We start from the raw sequence: 23676 nt of genomic DNA, 5'->3' as shown, positions 1-23676 counted from the left end.
CCTCTTGCCCCTCGGCTCCCACATCATCACACAGTTCAGCCGCTTTAGTGCCCTTTGTTCCAAACACCAAACATCACGGTTTGTGAAGGCCCATCTGAAATGTCACCTCGGACAGAGGAGCACCCTGACCCCCTCCTCACCCCCCAGTCCTTGAGTCCCATTTGGGGGGTGCCGCCCTGAGACAGCGGCCCCCTCGCTCTGCCTTTCCTGCTGCCCAAGGAGTTCCTTCATAATCCTGCTCATGCCCGTTCCTTCCTAGCTATGCAGCCACTTTTAGATGCCAACTGACTGGGTTCTTACTGCCACGGTGCTACCTTTTGCCGGGTGCCAGGCCCGGCCCTGGCCCTTACACGGGTTATCTTAATGCTGTGTGGGAGTTTTATTATCCCGTTTCATGGATGGAAGAACTGAGGCTCAGAGGGCTTACGTGACTTTCCCAAGGCCACACAAGTAAAGAAAGGAAGAGACAGGAAATGAACCTAAAACATCTGCCTCCTAGACCATCACAGTTTTCTGCTCTTCAGGGGCAGAGTCGGAACTAGCCGCTTGACTCTCCGCACTTAGCATGGCATGTGTTTGCTGAATGAATGAATGAGTCAACACAGCAAATGTGGTTTGTATTCATTAGTTGATTTAGTAAGCATTTATGGCAAGCCTGTTGTGCACCAGGCCCTCTTCTAGGTGCTGGAGAGGACGCTGCAGGGAACAAGACAGGTGAAATCGTTACCTTAGGCAGGGACCTTATATTCAGTTGTGGGGAAAGGAACAATGATGAAATACTGCAGTTGATTGTAGGTCAAACGTTAGTGACGTGCAGAAAAAGAAACAAAGGAAGAGAAATAAAAGGTCCAGGGTGGGAGGCTTGCTGAGCAGATGACTGTTGAGCAGAGAGAGACCTTACCCAGAGAAAGCATGAGTAAGCCACTAGGGGAAGGAGGACCAGGGAGAAGGGACAGTACATGCAAAGGCCCTTGGCTGTTGGGCTCAAGGAACAGCAAGGAGTGAGCAGGAGGGAGACCAGGACCAAGAGTTAAGGAGGGGGTGTGGGGCAGGCCACTGGAAGTGCTCTGGCTCTCACCTGGGGGTGAATGGGAGCCTCTGCAGGTTGCTGAGCAGAGGAGGAACACACCCCTGACACAGGAGGGGCCAGGGTGCAGCAGAGGGACCAGGCAAGAGCCTCTGACCAGGGCTGGTGAAGATGGGGAGGTGGACCTTGACTCACACCAACAAGACAGGATGACGAGGGCGGGGGAGGCGATGAGGGGGCCAGGAGTGGGGGAGGGAAGGAAAAGAGAAAGGGAGGGAAGAAAGGGGATGGGGAACGAGAGGATACCATTCACGAGCGATAAAAATAGAAAATATTTAGGCATAAACTTACTACGACTGTAGAAAATTGTAAAGCATCACTGGGATACCAGAAGGAACAATTGGATAAATGGAAATGCGCTCCTGGGGCAGCACTTAATATTCTAAATACACAATTCTCCACACATACGATTAATGGCATAACCATCAACATTCCAACGGGATTTTTTTCTTCAAATCACTTAATGTCTTGATTTGAAAAGGCAAGAAAAGCTAATATTTTTAAAGAATAATGAAAAAGGACAAGTACTGACAGATATTAAAATAGATTATAAGGCTACGATAATTTACAAATTGTTGGGCTGGCCCAGAAATGTCAAATCAATGGAACAGAGTTAACTGACCCTAACGGAGCTCTAAGGGGAAGCCAGGGATATTTGGTCTGTTCTTGTCCTTCTGTTTTTGCCACTACTTTATCCTTTTCCAGCTTAAATGCCTTAGATTTTCAGAACAGCTTGAGAAGTAAGCTGGGCTGACATCATTAAGCCTATTTATCAGAAGAGTGAATGAAAGCCCATAGACACGGAGCACTTAGTTCAGGGTGACCTGGCAAGTTTCTGAGAGAGGACTACCACAGCTCAGGACCCTGGTTCCCGGCCACAGCATTGTCCCACTGCCCTTCTCCGCCGTCACAATGACCTCACGGAAAGCCAGGACACCAGGCCACGTGAGCGGTGTGCTTTGGTGTCCCCATCTGAGGCAGTCTCTTGAGCTGGTGGGGCGGGGTGGAGGTGGGAGATGGGGTGAGCCTCCTCACCCCTTGCCCTGCACAGAGAGTAGCCCAAGAAGAGGGCTTACTCTAAGAGACACCAGACTGCAGACCAAGAAATTAAGTCAACGTATCTTTGTTTATTGGGTGCACGCTACATTCCGGACACTGGCGGGCACTCAGCAGCCCTACAACACACTCAGGATCTTGCCTGCCTTCCTCTCTGTCTCCCCCTGCACCTCCCCATCACACCTCCAGCCTTTTTTCATGTCTATTGCTCCGTGGCCCCTTTTGCTCAAGAGGCAATGGGGCCTAATGATGGAGACGCACCAGACTCATCATTGATGGTCTGGAGTTCTGACCTTGGCTCTGGCATGAATGGGCTCTGGGGGTGTGGCGGCTTCACCTCCTTGGGGCATGGTTCCTTCACCTGTCAGGAGGATAATATGCCTTCCTCAACCTAGCTCCTGGTGGTAGCTGGGAATCCTGAGCAGGGGCCAGCAAACTATGGCCTGTGGGCCAAATGTGGCCCACTCACCTGTTTATGTACATCCCACAAACTAAGCATGAATTTTACATTGTCTTAAGTTTATTTATTTTGAGAGGCAGAGGGAGAGAGAGAATCCCAAGCAGGCTCCACCCTGTCAGCACAGAGCCTATTGTGGGGCACAAACCCATGAACCTCGAGATCACGACCTGAGCCAAAACCAAGAGTCGGACGCTTAATCGACTGAGCCACACAGGTACCCCTGAATTTTACATTTTTAAAATGGCTGAAAAAAAGAAAATCTAAGGAACACTGTTATTTTGTGACATGTGAAAATGACATGAAATTCAAGTTTCAGTGTTCACGAATAAAGTTTTATTGGAACACGGCCACATCCACCAAGTATCACCTGTGGCTGCTACCCTGCTGCAAAGTCAAATAGATCAATTATGACAGAGACCAAATGGCCCCAAAGCCTAAAACATTTCCTATCTGGCCCTTAGAGAAAAAGTGTGCTTACCCCTGGCCTAGAACATTAAAACATTGTACTGGAAGCCGCTTCATATGTGGAGACACGGATGAGTGACTAAGTCTAGGCATGGAGACTAGGCCAGTGGAGGTCTGACAGGGACAGGAAACCCGACCTTCTGAACTGATGGATCTCAAGAACTAGATTGGAGGTCCTGTCACCTGCCAGGGCAGGAACTCCAGGGGGCTGCCCAGTGAGAGGGGAGAGAGAGAGGCAGTGCCCACCCAGCCAGCCACAGGAGCCAAACATACAGCCACCACCCGCCCCCCCCCAGCCTCAGACATCCCAACCACCCCACCCTCAGCCCTCTTCCCAGGACTAAGAAGCAGGCATGGCCTTCCCCCCCTCCCCTCGAGCCCCACTCACGTGACTTCATTGTTCATGTCGGTGATGTCTATTCTGTCCAGGAACCAGCCCGGTCTGTTGCCCGAGTTGTCATGGCGAATCCGAATCTTGGTCAGAGCCCCCAAGTCAATAGCATAGATGGTGAAGGTATCTGTCTGGGAAGGGCCAGAGAAGCACTCAGAGGGATGCCTCCCCGCCCCGAGACATGGTGCGCCCCACCCCCCCTACACATCAGCACCTGGGGGATCCTGGGGCCAGCAGGGAGACCCAAACCATTGAGGGAAAGGGGTGTGGAAACCTGTGGCAGCCAGTTGACTGTGTGTGATCTGCACTCTTTTATAACCTGCCCACACCAGGGGTCTTTTCACTCTGTGTCCCAAAGGGTGGCAGGAGGAGTAGGAAGGCCAGGAAGGTGACCGTGAGGGGAAGAGGGGCACAAACCCGCGTTTGTGTTGTGGTGTGTGTGTGTGTGTGTGTGTGTGTGCGTGCGCCTGTGGAGGGCCCGTTGTTGGGTGTGTGCTGAAACCCTGTGCTATGTGTGCACATGTGTGCATAAGCCCCTTCAGCCACGCATTCTAAGCACCTGGGATGAGCCAAAGTGCAAATCCAAGGTGATTTACAGAATTCAAAGTGTAAATCCAAAGTGATTCACAGGAACAGGAGACTTGCACTCCCTCACCATGTGAGTAGGAAGGCCATGAGCGTAGCCCAATATACACGTCTGCACTGCAGGAGGCAGGCGACATTGGGACCTGATAAGGGATTCCTCTTAGCTGTAACTTCTTAAATTCTTTATATTGAAAAACAGTCAAGTCTACAGAAAATTTGCAGAAACAATACAATGAAATTTTATATGCCCTTCACCTACATTTTGCAATATTTGCTTTCCCTGTCTCTCTCTTTTGCTATTATTTTTCCGAAACGTTTAAAAGTAAATGGCAGATACCATGACTCTTCACCTCTGAATTCTTCATCATAGCTTTCCTAAGAACAGGTGATTCTCATACAATCCCAGGACAATTACCAAACTCAGGAAACACAATACTATCGACACAATACTATTATCTAACATACAAGCCCATACTCAAATTTCATCCATTGTACCAGTTACGTCCTCTATGACAGTTTTCTTCCAATCCAGGATCATAGTGGCTATGGAAATAAACCCTAAACCTCAAGTCATGGCAAGGCAGTGTTGAAAGAAAAAGCAGGCAGCCTCTGAAAGAAATCAGAGGAGCCCAGAAGTACTTTCATGGGTTTGGTTTCTCTTCTTCCTCTGTGTGGATGAGGAAATGTGGCTTTGGGATCAGGGGCAGGAATGAGAAAGGTGAGCTGGGGACAGTCTTCCAGCCAGAGAATATTGTAACATCTTGAAGGACAAAGATGACAGCTGGATTTTTCACACTCTCCCCACGATACCTGGAAGAGGGGTGTGCGTGCATTTCTCTCACCGCTCAAAAGCCTTCGTGGCTCCCGCTGGGGCAGGACCAGGACTGAGTCCAGGCTTCTCAACCTTCTTTCAAGGCTCTCATGCCCCACCCCCCTTAACTGGACCATCAAGCTTCCCAGAGGCAGTGTGCCCCCTGGCTCAGCGTTAACACAGCACGGTGGGAAGACTCCCTGTCCTCGAGCTGGGTCTTCCAGATTTCCACCCCACATCTCTGTCCCCCGGACCCATCCTCGGGGAACACCTCTCATGGTAATCGTGGGCACCCATCCCACACTCACCCACCATGGCCCAGTGCACAGCTCTCCTTCCTACCATGTTTTCCCCAAAGCGCCGTGGGCACTTCCTCCTTGAACCCCCCTGCTCCACCCCCTCAGCGCCTGAGCGTCTGCTACCTGTAATATCTCTGGTCAGTTCCTGTGGGCTTCGTGGTGCTCGACGCTCCCCTCCCCGGCCTATCTTATGCCCCCCACCACAAGGCGCCGGAGCTCACAGAGGAACCACTTCGATTACATCTGGGTGGACTCAACAAAGCACCCTGCTGGACACTGTGCTGGTGCGGGTGTGGCCTCCGGAACCAGCAGTCGCCACCACCCACGCAAGGGCCAGAGAGCCCCCACTCTACCTGGCCCTGCTCAAACTTGTTGGACTTGTCCGACTTCTTCAGGGGCCGCTCGCCTGTGTCCCCGTACTCCTCCCCGTAGATGGTCAGGTAGACATTGGCATCGGTGCCGGCCTTGGGCACATTCCCCGTGATTACCTGGACCTCATAGGTGTTGGCTGGGGACAGAGAAAAACGTGGCGTTGAGGACACCCAGGCCTCGGGGCGGACCTGAGGCTCAGCCTCTCGGATCCAGCCAGCTCGTGGGAGCGGGAAGGACCTACAGATTCCTCCACATCTGCACTAACCTGGAAAGAACCTATCCCTCCCCACTGCTCAAGACTTTTCTTTGCCATGAGGCCCAGGAGCCTGAGAGTCAAGGGGAGACACCCTTGGCCGCCCTCCTACATTACGTCCCACTTTCAGTCATCGCGAGCTACATCCACGCTCCCCCTGAAAGCCGCCCGAGGGGGCAGAGATAACCCCAGGCAGAGGCCTGTCACAGGTCAGGAGACCCACTTGGGAACCATGACGGGTGCCCCGCTATGGGGCAGCCACGTGACTGGCGAGCTAGACACCCCCCTTCACCGGGCCCCCTTCAGCGGACTTGCAGACCCCTCCTCGGGCTTACGCTCAGGACCCGGCCGGCCTGCCGGCACCAGCTCCACGACAAGTTCATTGTCCTCCTTGCCCCGGGCCAGCCAGCGGTGGGCTTCGAACTTGTACTCCTCAATCACCTCCTGCATCCCCGGCCCAAACTCCTCCTCTTCCTCCTCCTCCTCGGTCTCCTCCTCCTCCTCCTCCGCAGACGAGGACTCCTCCGACGAGGACTCCTCCTCCTCGTCCCCCTCGTCCTCCTCGTCGCTACCCTTCTTCTTCTTCTTCTTCTTCCTCTGCAGCTTGGCCTTCAGCCGCTCCTTCTTGAGCAGCTGCCGCAGCCTGTCCTTGTCTTTCTTCTTCCGGGCCTCCTCCTCGGGCGTGAGCTCCACCTCCCGCACCACCAGGTGCCGCAGCCACAGCGTGTCCACGAACCAGCTGGGTCCGAAGCCTTCGCCCGTGTGCCCCAGCCGGATCTTGAAGACCTCACCCACGTCCGCCGCCTCCAGCTGTGCAAAGCGCAGGGCAGTGGCTGGAGGGGCCCCTGGCGTCCTCCCCGCCTCCCCTGTGCAGCCAGGCCTGGGCCTATGTGCGGAGCCCCAGTGGGGAGGCCCGGGGCCTCAAGCTCACAAGCTTCCACCAGCTACCTCTCTCTCAGCCTGCTTGTTCGGCCGGCCTTCCAGGACCTCTTGCAGCCCCTCCTTCCACCCACACTTACTTCCTTCTAACCCCTGGGTCGTAGTCAGGATGGTCTCCCTGCCTCTCTCCCTTCACCCCGCCCCACATCCACACATGCACGCACACACACATGCACATCGCACTCATTCCTGTCACTCCTGGTTCCACACCTCTGTTCATGCACTCCCCTCACCCAGAGCACCTTTATTCCTTCCTCTGCCTCCAAGGAAATCCATTCATTCCATTTCCTGAACCTTATTACTACTTTCCTTTTCAGTTTGTGCTTTTCTGCATTCTCTTTCCAAAGTTTTTTTCAGCATGAATCATATACAACTTTTGTATGTAATGAGCAAGAAAACCGTGTTATTTTTCAAAAATACACCCAACCCCCTCCCCCATGTCCCCAGGGACCCCAGGCCTCTCCCCCAGCACAGGCTTCTTTCCCTGGCAGTGCAGAGGGAGCCCAGACCTTGGCCGTGGTTCTGGTCTGTTCTGGATGCCCTCCGTGTCCACATGAGCTGCTCCCCGCCCACCTGAACGGGGAATTACTTGAGACAGGGACTGTTCTTTCTTGCTTCTCTCCGGCACGGTCTGGCAGAGCGTGGATGGATTTAGCTTTAGCTTTTCTTCAGAAGATTAGGTCCTCAGCCTTCGATCTACTTACTCTGTTCTAAGCCTCACCCTGCAGTGAGGTCTAGCCCCACAGAGCTCAGGGGAGGGTCCACATGGGGTACCTGCTGGTTGAGCCACTCTGTTCCCCATTCTGATGGGCCCCTTCTGGGTGTCTGACACTTTTCAAAGCCTGGTGCCACCAATTTTTCCACATGTGTCCTGGTGACTGGGGACCTGAGTTTCTCAGTGCCCCATAACTGGAGTCCAGGCCTAGATGAGAACTCAGGTCTTCTGACTCTGTTCATGAAGCCACAATGTAGGCCAAAACCACCTTTCTGAGAAAGTTATCAGCCAAAATGAGAGCCCAGGAGCCCTGAGGGAGAGGCATTTTTCCGTCTCAGCTACTTAGGGGATGGGCTCTGGGCCTGGTAAGTTCGTTCTTCAGCACATTAGATCTCCTCCCCAGCATTTTCCAAGTCAGAGCATCCCTGCCCTCAACCTCTCCAGTTGGGCCTGCTCACCATCCCCTCCTCCCACATCTGTCTTCTCAGCACCCATGCGTCTCCCATGACCGCATTCATGACTGCATCACTTCCAGCCACACAGCATGCTGGCATTGGAAGACGCTCTGCTCTGTTCCACCCCCACAACTGGCCACAATTTCCTGAGTACATTCCCTGACCTTCACCGTTTTGACCCTTCTAAGGACTTCGAAGCAGGCTAGGGAGGCACTCTAAGGCTAGGTTTGAACTGAGGAAGAATCTGAGGCTCAGAGAGGTGAAATGCTAGGGCCTCTACCTTCTCAGCAGTGTTATGGGGGGTTAGCCTCAGTGAGGCCCCCTCTAGCACCAACGTTCCATATGCCCTGACCCAGCTCAATCAGACCCTGCCGGGCACTGGGGTAGGACTCTTTGCCGAGGGCCAAGTGACCTGAGGCTCACAAACACACACAGAGCACCCAGCATGAATATGCTCCCTGCACACACATACCTGCTTACACACACACACACACACACACACACACACACACACACTCACACGCACTAGTATCCCACAGGAAACATTCATGTGTCCCCCACAGGGCGTTACACCTGCATTCTCCTCCCCTGCCAACAACATGCTCATATTCTCATCTTTTTCTTCTCTACTCAAAGGGAAGTACAGAATCCTGGGGCATCGAGAACGCAGCCAGGAGGCTCCTCCCCAGATCCTGCCTCGAAGCGTGGCCCTGCCCACAGGCGGAGAGAGCTGTAGAATCACAGGCTGGCAGTGGATGCAGTAACCAGGGGCTTCAGGACATATTTTGTCAAATTAGAATCATCTACTCCAGCCATTCTCGGAATTGGCAGCTTGTTAGCCTCCCGGCAGAGCTTTCAGAAGCATACCCTGAAAACACATCCCACCATAGAGGTTCTGACTTAACTGATCCGGATGTGGGCCAGGCAGCACTTTTTTTTTTTTTCTTAAAGCTCTCCAGGTGATTCTAAGAAGCCAGGGACGAGAACCACTGAGCTAGTCCAATCCCTTCATTTTGGGGCATCCCCTGGCCCTCTGTGGGCACTCCTGCTGCCTTACCCACACACACCTGGAACGTGTCCTTGGATGCCCGCTCAAAAACTTTCGAGCGGCTGGACAGGAAGAGCACTTCTGTCTTGCCGTCCTCGCCATAGATCTGCACGTAGACTCGGGCAGTGGTGCCTGCACCGCCCACATCCCCCGTCCAAACCTCAACCTCATAATGGACCACTGGGTGGGCATGTGGGGAGAAAACAGCACATTCGGTAATATTAATAATAGCAGTGATAGCAGCAAAGCCAACATTCCTGACCCTGTGCCACGCCTGGTGCTTCACGGGCACCATCTCATCTAACCCTCTCCGCAGCATCGAGATGAGGACTATCAGTGCCATTTTGCAGGCTGACAAATTGAGGCTTAAAGGAATTGAGTGGGTGGTCGAAATGGCAAACTCAAGCAATCAGACTCCAGAGCCCAGTGATCCACTGTACTACACGCGACTTCCGGAGCCAGGCATGAGGAGTCGTTAATACACCAGTGAGCACTCACTGCTGTCTGCCGGCCCCTGGGCAGACACCATGGAGTAGAAAGAAGCAAAGGCTTCCTTATGTTCAGTAAAGGACATGGGACTGAAATTAGAATTTTCTTTCTTTCTTTCTTTCTTTCTTTCTTTCTTTCTTTCTTTCTTTCTTTCTTTTTCTTAAAATACATACATTAACATGGGGCTTGAACTCATGATCCCAAGATCAAGGGTTGCATGCTCTACCAACTGAGCCAGCCAGGGACTCCTGAAATTATAATTTTTATTTAAATATATGCACCTTTCAGATGACATCAACAGATACACCTACACCCAGAGAGAGTTGTCTGTGTCCTGAAGTAATACGATAGTAAGCAGTTAGAGGGTGGAAATGTGTTCGAGGTGTGCACCACTAGGTGTGCACCATTTCTGACGATGAGGGAGATGTCTTCCAGAACTGTGGGATCATGGTTTTTCAGTGACTACTGTTAAGACTTACCCTCGCAGAAATGCCATAAGATGATATCGTGATTTTTATTTTCAAGGTAAGATTGTTATTTTCAACAAGATGGGAGCTCTTCCATTACCATAGCAATATGAGAGATTTGGGGCAGAAAATAAGAGGACTGGCTGAGAGCCTAAAGAAGTTGAACTAGAGATACCAGGATCAGCTGGGAGTGAGGGTAGGCAAGCATTTGCACAATGGGGGGATTCAGTAAAAGCTGGCATTCGGAATGGACAGAACCCACAACCTCATTCCCTCTGTCAGATCCTAGAGCAATAGGCAGCCAGAATTACACAAAACTATGATAAAAATGGCCATTCAGAGAGCAAGAACCAGCTATTGGAAATCAACATGTGGTAGCTGAAATAAAATAGCCCATAGTAAGGATAAAGTCAAGGACAGCTCATAAGAACAATAGAGGAAATTTCTCAAGAACAAAATAACAAATGATAGAAAGGTAAGAAAAGTAGAGGAATTGCAACATCTTACCAAGAAAACAGAGGATAGAGAGTTAGAAATTGTTAAAGAAATACCCATAAAAGTCTCAGAATTAAAAAATTCTCCATAGAAGGAGCCCGTGATGAATCCAGAGTAATGGATGAAACTAAGATCACAAAAGGCAGTGAGGACATCATGAAATTTCAGAATGCCAGGTATAAAAATAGGATCCTATAAACTTCTAGAGAGAAAAAACCCTAAAGGGTTGGATAACAGAATGGTATCAGACTTCCAAACTGCAACACTGGGAGTTAGAAAATGGTAGAATAATTCCTTCTAAACTTTAAGGGAAAATGAATTCTAACTAAGAATTCTATAATGAGCCAAATTCCTGATCAATTGTGAGACATTCCCAGACATGCAAGGTCTCAACTTTTCTCTTCCATGCACATTTTCTCAGGAAGCTATCCAGTAGAAACGAAAAGAAGGAAGAAACCAAAGAAGAGAAAGACATGAAGTCCAGGAAACAGGAAATCAAAAAAGAAAGGAATTTCCAAAAAGATGGGCAAAAGGAAGTCCCAAAAGGACAGCTTCATGGCAGCCTAGAGAGCAGAAGGACAGAGGTTCCTAAAGGAATGTCTTGGGGCAAGGAGTGAGCAGAAGGAGGTAGAGAGGAAACAGAATTATGAAAAGAATTTTAGTTCTATTGGGGAGATGGAGATAAAATGATGTTATGGGAGAATTGTCTCGTACTCCAACACAAATTCATGTATTAAAGTCCTAACCCCTAGTATCTCAGAATGTGACTTAGAGATAGGACCTTTAAAGAGAAAATTAAGTTCAATTATGGTCATTAAAGTGAGGCCCTAATCCTATATGACTGGTATCTTTATAAGAGGAAGATACTAGGACACAAACATGCAAATGCCTAAAGGAAAGACCATGTGAACATGCAGCAAGAAGGCAGCTATTTGCAAGGCAAAGAAAAGGCCTCAGAAGAAATGTGATCTGCTGACACCCTGGTCGTGGACTTCTGGCTTCTGGAACTGTGAGAAAATAGATTTCTGTTGTTTAAGCCATCTATTCTGTGGTATTTTTTTATGGCAGCCCTAGCAAACTAATACAGATAGGTGGGTATATAGAAACACAGATGGATATATAGAAAACTATATAGATGAAAACTGAGGCTATCATTAACTCCAGAAAAAACAAAGAGTTGTACAAAAATTGAAATGTAATCATCATACAGTATGTGTTTCAGAATGTATAATATTTACATAGTCATAATAATGTAAAAATTGAATACTGATTTAATTTTATTGAAGGCTGGGAGGAATGGATGCGCGCACACACACACACACACACATTCATGTGTGTTAAAAGAGCTAAACCCTCCTCTTCCATTGTAAGAAGTCAAGAGTTCATGTCTATGAATAAAATAATCAAGGAATTGGCAAGCAAATTATTAAAAATATGGAGATAAACTTCAGAGGGAAAGTGAAAGCAATTGTTACCTTTGAAGAAGGGAGATGGTAAGGAGAAGGGAACTACTGCTTTCTAAAAATCTGTATCTTATTAACTAGTACCTGTATTATTGTGATGGAAATCAAGTTCTAACTTCTAAAAAGAGAAAGAGTTGATTCTTCACAGTGGCAGGTACCATTACACAGCATGTGTATATGATACAGCCCTCAAGAAACCTACAGGATAGTCGAGGAGAGATCACTGTGAACTTCACCCTCATTCAGAGATGTTGTCATCCTGTCCAAAAAAGTCCCCCACCCCCATGTCATTACTAACATCCTATCCTGCTTCATTTTCTTCATAGCTCTTACTTGGCATTGTATTATATATTTATTGTTTGCCTCCCCTGGTAGAATGTAAATTCCACAAGGGCAAGTTTCGCCTATTTTGTGCCTAGGGCAGTGCTGGCTCAGAGAAACGGTCAATATATATACTTATTCAATAAATGAATAAATAAACAGCTTTATCTCCTCAGCCAGTCTTCCCAGAAGAAAACACAGACTATGTCTCAAACTCCTGTACACAGGGCTGAGAATGTACATTTCTTAATAGAATCATTTGCTGCCTTTATTCCAGAAAAAAATATCTCATCCACGGAGTCCTCACTTTCCCTACCTGTAATTTGAGCCGCTTTTCCCCTCCTAGAACCATGGCACCGCAGGCAATCAGAAGCACCATCATCTCCCCTAAGCCTCCCCCTTGGAATCAAGTTAAGTCACCCCACAGTCCCTTCTCCTTCCCCACACCCCATCCTGCAGGGAAACAATGCTGGTGGTCCCATCACTGCTGCTTCCATACATTTCTGGATCTCCACGACCTCACTGGGATAGAGCTCCACCTCCAGGCGTCCATCAGCTTGGTTCTTGTCCAGCCAGCGGTTGGCAGGGAAGGTGTACTGCTTGCCTTGGCGGGGCACGCGGATCTGGACACTGCCGAGGAACCAGCTGGCGTGCATGCCTGTGCTGTCATGCCCAATCACCAGCCGACTGATCTAGAAAGAAACCCAGGGTGCGAGTGAGCAAAGAGCTGGTGCACAGAAATCTCCATGCTTCCACCCACCTCCCACCCACCACCAACACTGGTACAAAGTGCTTTCCTTGACCCAGACCTCCAGCTCCCCAGAAGAGGGGGGCTCAGCAGGAGGAGGCTGGTTCTCAGTCTTGTCCACCATCAGCCAGTCGGGGCACTTCTCCCGCCCGGAGCCTTTGTTCCCTCCTCTTAAGAGGAGCTCACCCTTGTGGTAGTTGTGAGAAGCAAGTTGGGGAGCGGGTGTGACTCCAGTATGTCTGTGATTGTGTTGAGTGGTGGCCACACAAGGAAGCAAACATTCAAAACATTAACCATTTGCTTCGGTAGCCGTGTTATTGGTTTGGCTTTGCTTTGTTTAAACAAGACAGTACCGTACCCATTTCTGCATTTCTTCTCTGATGTATCCCTCGGTTCTGTGCTCAATCCCTTCTCTCACTCTTGGCCCTGAGGAACATCTTTCTCTTTCCAGTAACGCTCAGTAGTCCACTTGCTTTGCTATTTTACATTTTAACATCTTTACATCTAACACAGACCACTGCGTAGATCATCATGTTACCATCCTCACGAGTACTTGGTTCTTCAATGTTCAAATCCCTTTAGTGTGTTTTGTTTTTTTTAATGCTGTTTACGGGGCGATTCGAACATTAGACAGAATTATCAAATAGCCTTGAGATCCCTGCTGGTCCCTCCCCCTCCCCTCAGCTTCTCTCTGTGATGGTTTGAAGGGGTAATGCTAGCCATGAGTCTGGTGCCAGAAGGCTAGAGTTAGAAAATTGTTCCTCTAAGCCCTGTTCTCGCTCTTATGAGTGCTAAGTGCCTCTTGCGGCTGATAATGAAAATAGCATCAGAACTGAGTGCATGTAGCCTGGGTCCCCTGGAATTGTAGGAAGGAAACAAGCTTTGTTTACAAAGCCTGAGAACCTTCTGGGTGAGTGCCAAGGGCCACAGGAGAGCTTCATTGTCTGTGGTGCTGGGACAGCAATGGGATCAGCTGGAAGAATAAAGACAGGGACAAGTGTCTTCTACCTGACAGGATGGGAAGCTCCTTAAGGACAGAACTCCTGAAGTTCGTTCAATTCCAGAATGCCCAGCACCTACATGGTGCGACTGTTGATTAACCGCCAGCTTACTGAGCACCTACTGAGCACCTACTGTGGGCACGTGGGTGCTATCAACATGGTTAACGCCAATAACAATCCCCCTGGTGTCCCCTGTTGTTATGAATGAGGACAAGCAAAGGTGAAGAAACTTACAGGCTCAGCAGGTAAGTGGAAACATGGAGCCTTGGGCCGTCAGCAGCCAGAGCTGGCTCTCCCAACCTCTTGGCCACACTGCTTGTTGAGGGGGTTTCAAAAAAGCAAGGAAAGTCCCCAGATGCCACTCCCCTCCCCTCAGATGTCTCATCTATCTGGGGCGGTTGCCAGAAATCCTCAGTAAAGGGAAGAGCATCTCACTCCACGATTATTAATTCAGCTGAAAATGTAAATACATTTTGAGGAAGGAAGACTGTGATTTAAGCTCATTACCATCAAGGGATAAATGACTGACATGAGAGCACTTTGATGGAGTACCTGAAATATGGTGAGGCTTAGAGAGAGGGGAAAGGGACAGGAAAGTAAGGTCACAGATGGGAGCTTGTCAGCATCCCAATTCCTACTAGCCACACCTTGAGAAGGGCAGGTGCTAACAAGAAGCCCAGCTTGGACATTTCCAGAAAAGTTTCCAACACTCTGGTTGAGGGCATTAGATCTGTGTTCTTCTAGATGAACTGCTCAGACTTCTAGCAGCCGGGCCACTGGGTCCTTGACAGAGGGACACCCTCAGGTGCCATCTTCTAAGGTAGTATCTCTCCAGTGTTGCTGGGGTTGTACATTGAAACAGGTATCCTGAGCATAATTCAGATAGATGGATACTCAAGTTTGGAATTGGGAAGATTTTCAGCCCCTCTTTTCATTTTTCCCTTCTCCTCTTTTCCTTCCCCACATGCCTGTGTCCCCTTCTCCAGTGTCTGGGACCCAGCTACATTGGTCTTGCCTATGTAGGTAAAGGAAATGTTGGAACTATAGACACCAAAAATACACATTCTGTCCCTAAACGGACTCTGGGAGCTTAACCACTGTTCACATATATTCTGCTGCTCCGGGTCATAGCTGGAAAGTAATGTACTTCGCTAACCCCCAAGAGGGCATTTTTTCCCTTTAAAATGTGTTCACCCATGTGCATGTGAGAGTGTGTTTGTGTGTACGTGAGTGTGCAATGTGTGCATGAGTGCGTGTGCATGTGAGTGTGTGCGTGCACCCACACGTGGACACATGCGGGGTGGGTGAGAGCATGTCACATGGTCTTGGGAAGGAGACTTACAGTTCCAATGTTCAGGGTCTCCAGCGTGAACTCATCCACCCGGCCACGTTCAAAATAGTCCTGCAGATTGTTGTCAGAGACGAGAAGAATTTGCTTGATGGTGTCAGATTTATCCCCATAGAGCTTGATGTAGACCCTGGAATCTGTGCTGGCCCCAGAGACGTCCCCGGTCTTCAGGCTGATGTGGTAGCGGAAGTCTGGGAGTCCAAGGTGGGAGGCAGGGAGGGAGGGATTAGTGCAGGGTGGATGGAAAGGGCTGCAGCAGGAGGGCGATCTGCAGCCAGGGCGGGACACTGGTTTACAGGGGGCGGGGGTGGGGTGGTGGTGGTCAGCAGCCTAACCCTTGCTCTCCGTAAGTTGCCCTGTGATGGGGCAGGGCTCCCTTCATCTCTGCCAGGTCCCCTCATCAACAACACTGGGACGCTGATCCCTGTTTGGCCTGCCCGCAAGGTATGAACATGCCGACAACAGGAAAGCATTCAAAGACCACTGAGTGTAAAAGACTTGAATGAAGGACCTCAAACAACCACCCTGTCCAGTTTCTCATCTGATGGATGAAGACACTGAAACAAAGGAACGTCAAGCTTTGCAGACCGTGTTTAGCGCATTATATATGCACTGTATATGTATTCTGATCTCGGCTTTACAAGTGAGGAATCAGAGCCTTAGAAGGTTACATGTTTGGCTCAAGATGTCAATAGTTCAGAAGTAGCCAGCCAGGAGTGAAATCCTCATGTGGGCCCGAAGCTCCCTGTCACAAAACAGGATGCCATGTTGGTGTTCTTCCATTTTATCACCCAGAAAGGTCTGCATCGTAGGTGCACCAGGGAGGATAGACACGTCTGTTTGGCTGATGCTGCCTCCTCTGTTGCTCTCATCAACAGAGGCCTGTGTGCACTCAGGGGCCCATACCCAATGCCACAAAGAGACTACAGAGAAGAGGATTCCAGATCCTCCCTCAGAGCCTCTTCCCCTCCACCCTCCCCACTGCTGCCCTCCGGGAATGATGTGAACAGTTCGAGAGCCGGAAGGATGCCTCTCTCTCATCAGGGGCACACCCACCACCTGGTCTCGGGACAACTTACTCTTCAGTGTCGCATTGCTATCACTGGGCAGCAACTCTCGGACCAACTGACCATCATCCTTATCCTTGTCCAGCCACCTGTTGGGCAGACAAGGGGCTGTTAGTTCTTTGAGTGGCCAACAACCAGCCATCACACTGTTCGTGGAGAGTCACCAGAAAGGCCAAAACTGGGAATTCAGCAAAGGAAAAGGCTCTAGGGGGGCTGAGAACAAAGGTCCCTGCCCAGACTGGGGAGGAAGACAGCCCTGAGGAGGCAGTATTGGCTGATGTTGGAAGGGTGACAAGGAGTTAGCTGGGAGAAGAAGAAGGTGCCATCTCCAGGGACCAGCAAGTGTTGGGACAGAGCAGAGCCTCTGGGAGCTGGTGGAAGGCCAGTGTGGATGGAAGGCAGCAGGGGAAGGGCAGCTAGCCTGCAGCAAAGAAGGCTAGACAGGTGGAAGGGTCACAGGATGTAGGACCTTGGCAATCACAGTAAAGAGCTTGTCCTGAAAGTCATGAACACCGGTGTCACTGTCATCATCATGAACAATCACCTCGTTCTGGGAGAGCCTACCATGTGCGTGGCAGTGTGCTGAGGGCTCTGGGGAGGGGAGACGGCAGAGATGATGCACGGAGATCAGTAAAGACACAGCTCGGCCCTTAGAGAACCTACTGCCCAGTTAAGAAGACAGGCTAGACCAGCCAAGGCGCTGAAGACCAGGACAAGGATGGCTGTCGAACCAGAGTAAGTGCAACAGGAATTCAGAGCAATGAGGACAGCTTGTGGGGAAGGGGCTCTGCTCTGAGTCCTCAAGGAAGAATGAGATTTGCCAACAAGGAGCAGTTGGGTCTGGATCCTACAGGGCTGGGTTTGATGGTGGTGACTCCTCTATACGTCAGAGTGGGCCATGGCCCCAGCTCTCTGCTGCTCACCCACCTGGGGGCAACATATTGCACTGGTCACCCAAAAAGCGCCATCTGCCCCGAGCATGGGATGCAGCCTGAGAAATGAGACGACCGTGCAAGCACCAGGTGCCCAGGCCCCAGTACTCACGAGGGTCTGTGATATAGGTGACGGCAGCAGAAGAGACACCCTCGGTGATCGCCAGCACCGCAGGGAAGCCAAGGCACTCCTCTCTTGACCAGTGTCTCCCCATCTGCCTCCGTGTTACAGCTGGTCTTGGCAACCCAGCCCTGTTATACTCCTGGCAGGGAGGCACCTCCCTGGCCACAGAAGCCATCGAAGGAAGCCAAGGCGTGCCTCCGCCCCAGCCCTCCTGACACGGAGCTCAGGCCTCCGGGAACCACGGTCTCTCTGCAATATACCCCCGCCTGAGTGTCGGCATCCCCATCCCTTCTCTCTTGCCCCCGCCCCAAGCACACGAACTTACACGCCGGCTGTTAGCTCACACAAAATGTTAGCTGGCAGCTGAGTGGCTACACTCGCCATGGGCTTCTCAATGCTGCAAGCCTAGAATGTCACAATCATTCGGGATTCCAAGACGTGAAGACACAATTGTAAAATTCTGAGGCTGACACCAGCGTGGGTGGGGGTCAGGGAGAGAGATTTGCGAGCAGGGGCTACTGCCTAGAGCCCCTCCGTTAGGAGCCGCCACCCCTGTCCTGCGGAGGTCACCGCCTGCAGAGGTCACCCGGCATTTCCCACAGATGCAGACTGCAGGGAAGGGTGTGGCTCTGGCCACCACTCACAGGGACGGGGAGGATGGAGCCAGCAGGCCCTCCGCCATCGGAAAACCTATGCTCCCTCCCAACCTTCTCTCCACCACTCACCCATCCCCAGGCCCACCGCAGCGGTAAAGGGACACCGTGGCTTGCCATTTCAGTTTCCAATGAAGTACTTGCAGGGTATCGATCGAGATTTCCAAATACAGCCGTTTTCTTTCAGCTTCAGACGCTTGGGCCCAGCACCCAGAGGCTGCTCAATGGGTGAGCCCCTCTACAGGTGATTTTATTGCTCTTTCCCTGGGCTCACAAGAATGTACAAGCATGCACACACACGTGTACACACACACACACACACACACACACACACACACACACACACCTGCCAGAGCTAAACCGCTCACCCTACCTGACCCTGGCAGAGAAGTTGGGAGAAAGAGGCCTGGTTTTTCCTCTCCCAGCTCAGGTGAAAAAAGAACCAGCGTGGAGCTCCAGCCCCGCCTCCAGCTTCTTCAAAGTCCTCCTGGGTCCCGAGTCGGCAAATGCCATCACCACATGGCTCAGAAAGGTACGAGAAGCCATTTTCTCAAAAATGCATCAACACTTTATGTGTCTGGGGGCAGAGAGGGCTCTGGGGTGTTTGGGGGCCTCAGCTTGCCTTGTGCCCTGCAATCAGCATCACCTGTGCCTCTGGCAGACTGGCTCTTTTCAAAGTGCAATCCCATTCCATCCTCCCCATCACCGTAAGACACATGCTGGGCAGGAAGTGCAGAAGACCAGAGAGGTTAAGAAATTTGCCCAAAGCCACACAGCAGGGAAATGGCTAAGACTCCTGGTCCCACACTCCCCCTGCATCATGCGTGTAATAAGGCAGGCAGTGTGGACACACCAACTTTTTCCTCATCCCCTTTCCAGATTCCTCATCCTCTCACTGGCCTGTCTCAGGGCTCGGTCCTCACCATTCTTTATCCATGCTCTCCCTGAAGGATCCTATATGCATTTCCCTGACTTTAAATTCCATCACTACGCTCTCATTACCTGGATCTATTTCTCATGGCCTGATTCTGGCTACTCAAGTCACAAGCATCTCAAACCTAACGTGCCCCAGCTAAACCTCCCGAGTCCAGCCCATCTCCACCCTTAAACCTTCCTCCCCCCCCCCCCCCCCCCAGAACCCTTCCTCCCCAGGCTCCCCACTTCAGCAAGAGCATGACCTCTGCCCATCTGCCGAAGGCAGAGACCTGGGGTCTCCAATTCCCCTCTCTCGTGGGCACATCCTATGAGCTCTACCTCCGGGATCTGCCTCCAGTGTGGCCCTTTCTCCCCACCTCCACTGCGACCCCCTAGAGCCGAGCTGCCATGTTACAGGTTTAAATGCATCCCCTCAAAGTGATATGTTAAAGTCTTTTTTTCTTTAATTTTTTTTTAGTGTTTATTTATTTTAGAGGGATAGAGACGGAGCACAAGTGGGGGGGGGGGGGCAGAGAGAGAGAGGGAGACACAGAATCTGAAGCAGGCTCCAGGCTCCGAGCCATCAGCACAGAGTCTGACGCAGGGCTCCAACTCATGAACTGCGAGATCATGACCTGAGCTGAAATCAAGAGTCACACGCTTAACAGACCGAGCCACCCAGGTGCCCTGATATGTTAAAGTCTTAACCCCTAGTACCACAGAATGTGACCTTATTGGGAAATAGTGTCCTTACAGGGGTAACCAAGTTCACATGAGGTCACCGTAGGGCAGGCCTTACTCCAAAATGACTGGTATCCTCATAAAAAAGGGAAATGTGAACACAGACACAGACATGCACAGAGGGAAGGCAACGTGAAGACACAGGGAGAAGGTGGCCATCTAATCGCCAAGAAAGCCTGTGGCCACCAGAAGCTGAGAAGCATGGGGCAAACCCTGTGCAGAGCTCCTTCAGAGGGGACACAGCCCTGCTGATACCTTGAGTTTGAACTTCTGGCCTCTGTAACTATGCGTCAACAATCCTGTGGTGTAAGCCACTCGATCTGTGGCGTGTTATTACAGCAGCCCGGCAAACTAATACATCATGGGCCCCGCAAAGCTTCCTATCAGGCTTCGCTTCCCCTTTGGACCTTCCATGCAGAAGCCCTGCTGCTTTCCTTTTTATTCCTCCGGAAGTCAGCCTCACTGTCCGCTCTGCAGACAGAAATTTACCCAGCGCCCCCACCTCGAAGCCACCCCACCTCAGTGTGGCTGCTCCCAGCAGCCTCCACGCCATCGTGCGGTTTCCTTCATCCCGTTCCTCACAGTCCATGAGTACAGCTTTCATCGTTTATTCACTTCCTTATTGTTTAGTCCCCCTCTAGGCTACGCACTGCATGAGGTCAGGGAGCAAGTGTGAGCAAGTGCTTAATAAATATCTTTTGAGCGGATGGGAATAAGTCTGCTCCATCCAGCTATCAGCCAGGCAGCCTCCTGGTCCAGTAGGGGGGAAAGGAGTGGGTGACCAGAACTCTCCCACCTCGTCCTTCATCCCCACGTGCATATCAGCCCCTTGCCGGCCTCTGCATGAGTCCCCTCCTCAGTCCTGTGCCTCATGCCACCTCTCCAGCCTGGAGGACCCACCACCCTCTCTGCTCCTTGCCATCCATCCACCCTCTGATCTTCTGATCTTAAATCTTAAATCTTTTTTTTTTTTTTTTAAGTTTCATTGAGCGGGAGGCTAACACTCCAAGGTAACTCAGTTACATTCTGCAATTGCCATATTGTATCTTTAAAAAGTAAGAACACTTTGGTATATAAATAGGCACAGTAGCCGCGCACCGGGACACCTGAACCGGGTCTCCCCACCTGCAGGTGGGGTGGGGACGCAGGTCTAAGCGCCATCGGGAGGGCCATCTCTTTCTCGCACCAGCTACATCCTTCAGCCACTACTCCACTCCCCCGTCCACGGCGGTGGGTAGGGCTGAGTCTTCCCAAGGCGGGGGCCCAGGACCGAGGCGGGAGAGTGCCAGCAGCAGCAGGCCCCACGCACCTGAGACACGGGAACTCTACGTTGTCGCTCTCGGGCTGCCCTTCTTCTCTCACGAGCACGCGCTCCAGGAACCAGCCGCTGCCCCCACCTTTGCCATCGTGCCTGATCCTCACCCGCCTCACTTTCCGCATGGTGACCGACTCAATGGTGAACTCATCAGCCTTCAAATGGGGAAGACAGCACGGTCAGTTGGACAGTGGCTCCCTTATGACCCAAACACCAAGGGAAAACACGGGCCCAGAAATCAAAAAAGCCAGGGCTGATGGGTTGGACTACTGGTCTTTCACAGGTGGGCTGGGGGATACCTAGAAAGAACAGGTCTTACCCCTTCTCTAACTGTTCCCACTGGGAAGTCACTCGATATCAAGTTCCCAACAATGGAAGTCTATGTTTTTTGGTTAAACAATGGCCATTCCTTACGATCTTTTTTTTTTAATTTTTTTTTACATTTATTTATTTTTGAGAGACAGAGCACAAGTGGGGGAGGGGCAGAGAGAGAAGGAGACACAGAATCTGAAGCAGGCTCCAGGCTCCGAGCTGATGGCACAGAGCCCGACACGGGGCTCAAACTCACAAACCGTGAGATCATCACCTGAGCCGAAGTCGGACGCTCAATGGACTGAGCCACCCATGCGTCCCTTTATGATCTCCTTCTAAATGGCAGATCTCCCAGGAGGATGGACACACTAGGCTGTTACCAGTCACTAACCATTTATCATGAATTAATTCCTTGGCTAATCAACTTGGGCTCCTGCCACAGAAAGATACTGACTGGGGGACCAGTGGTCTTGCTAATTTCACCATTCTGCCCACTAATGGGGCAGCAGAAATACAGTAGGGACTGGAGAGTTGCCAAGCCTACATGAGCACATCTGGGAGCCTCCAGGAACAGAAACACTAGTGTGGGACTGGTGGACAAAGGAGTCAGAAGAGGTAGAAGGAAAAAGTTAAGAAAGGGTGGGTAGGTGGGAGGGAGAGAAGAAACATATTGGTCTATGTGAACTCTCCCTCTCCATCCCTCCCCAATGAACCTCCGTGTACCCACAACACTCAGATTACTTTTGCCACCCAAGAACCAGGCCAGCCTGGATTGGCCTCAGAGAGACCTCCACTCGAGTTCCAGGGCTTGTCCTGCCATTGCCAGGCAGGGAAAGAGCCAAGACTTATGTGAGGTCAGTCTGCAAATCTGCTTCACCTGGTAAGCACCTCCAGCCTCCCATTACTGCAACAACCACTCTACTGAGCACCTGCTCTGTGCTGCAGGCCAGGTCTTTTGGGGGGGGGGGGGGGGGGGAATATATGCGCATCGCTAATGTTCACATCAGCTGGCTACAGGTAGGCATCCATCCCTTCCCCATTTTAGACATGGGAAAATAGGCTGGGGGAAGGGAGCTACTGGCCCCAGGCTGGGTTTGCCCCCAGATCTGCCCGCCACTTTTCCCATTGCCCCACTCGGCCTCCCCAGGAAACCCATCTGACAGATGCTGAAAATGAGGGGGGCACCCAGCACATCAGTAAGGAGGCTAAGAGCAGATCTCAACTCTTCCATTCCCATGTTTAGTGCTTTCTTGGTTTTTCTTTCCCTCAGTGGTCATGTCGCGCAGAGAAGGCAAAGTTCCCAGCTTTCCACTAGCCTGTGTCCTCCGGTCCACACACAAGGTGCCCAGCATTCCTCCCTACCTGGCCACCTCTGAGGGAAGAAAGGTGCCACTCATACTTCCCCAAATGTCCTCCTATTCTGCCCCCTTCTCAATGCTTAAGGTGGGTAAGGGACCATGACCCCTCCTGGGTGGCTCTTCAGGCCCCAGCTGAACAGTCCCAGGAGCCTGGAGGGTGTCGTGCATGCTAGTTCGCCATTCCCCTGAGCAAGCCTCTCTGACAGCTGGGCCCCAGCACCCATATCAGCTCTACCTTAGCAGAGAAGGGAAGACAGAAGACAAGGGCGCGGGACCTGGGACCAGTTGAGCGGCATGGGGGAGGGGCACGGCTGCACTCACATTGCCCTTCTCAAACAGGTCGGTGTTGTTCCTGCAGTTGTAGAGCAGCCGCTCCCCGGTGTCCCCCACGTCGCCAAAAAGGCACAGGTAGACGTTGGCATCGGTTCCTGCGCCTTCGAGTTCTCCGGTGCACACGGTCACACGGTACCGGGCCACTGTCAGGTAGAGAAAGGGACATAGTGGCTGGCCACCCCCTGCTCCCAGCACTGGCCTTGCTGCTCCTGCCTCTAAGTGCCTCCTCCCTCCTTCCCTCCAAGTCTTGCTTGGGCTGGCCCTGCTCCCTCCCCAGCTACACAAATCCCGACTCAACCCACTCCAGGATCAGCGTCCCTCTTCCCACATAAACCAGAGGCTCCCAGTCCTGGTCAAGCATCAGAATCCCCTGGGAAATTCTTGAAGAATGCAGATTCCTGTGTCCCACCTAGGCTTCCCAAATTTTAGTCTCCAGAGGTGGGATCCCTAAAACTGCTTTGTTTACATGCTCCCCCAGGAGACTCTGATGGGGTTGGCAGTGTTTGGGGACCACAGGTCTGATTCAAATATTTCGACACTTGATTCCATCCAACCCAGCAGATTCTTTTGTCTTAGGTTGTTCTCCAATTCATATGTGTCCTGTCTTCCCTAGTAAGAGAATTTTTCTTTGTGAAACAGAACTGAGCCCCCCTTTTCT

The 23676-nt window shown here is 51.3% G+C and overlaps 1 protein-coding gene across 1 annotated transcript in view; it reads right to left on the bottom strand.

The window, feature by feature from the left end:
* The window catches only part of LOXHD1 (lipoxygenase homology PLAT domains 1), a 160612-nt gene that overhangs the window by 63379 nt on the left and 73557 nt on the right, over positions 1–23676 (bottom strand). Inside the window, exons 13-21 of the mRNA XM_040478489.1 lie at positions 23007–23161; positions 21010–21170; positions 16348–16424; positions 15263–15459; positions 12671–12863; positions 8956–9116; positions 6115–6589; positions 5508–5662; positions 3457–3590 (exon numbers count right to left, since the gene is read on the bottom strand). Of these exons, the coding sequence (XP_040334423.1) occupies positions 3457–3590; positions 5508–5662; positions 6115–6589; positions 8956–9116; positions 12671–12863; positions 15263–15459; positions 16348–16424; positions 21010–21170; positions 23007–23161 (1708 nt within the window). The remainder of the gene's footprint in view (positions 1–3456; positions 3591–5507; positions 5663–6114; positions 6590–8955; positions 9117–12670; positions 12864–15262; positions 15460–16347; positions 16425–21009; positions 21171–23006; positions 23162–23676) is intronic.

This window comes from Herpailurus yagouaroundi, unplaced genomic scaffold (genome assembly GCF_014898765.1).
Source record: "Herpailurus yagouaroundi ecotype Mexico unplaced genomic scaffold, PumYag 142, whole genome shotgun sequence".
In the NCBI taxonomy this organism is placed as follows: Eukaryota; Metazoa; Chordata; class Mammalia; order Carnivora; family Felidae; genus Herpailurus; species Herpailurus yagouaroundi.
Note: the sequence above shows the minus strand (reverse complement) of the source record. Positions and strands in the feature narration are given on the sequence as shown.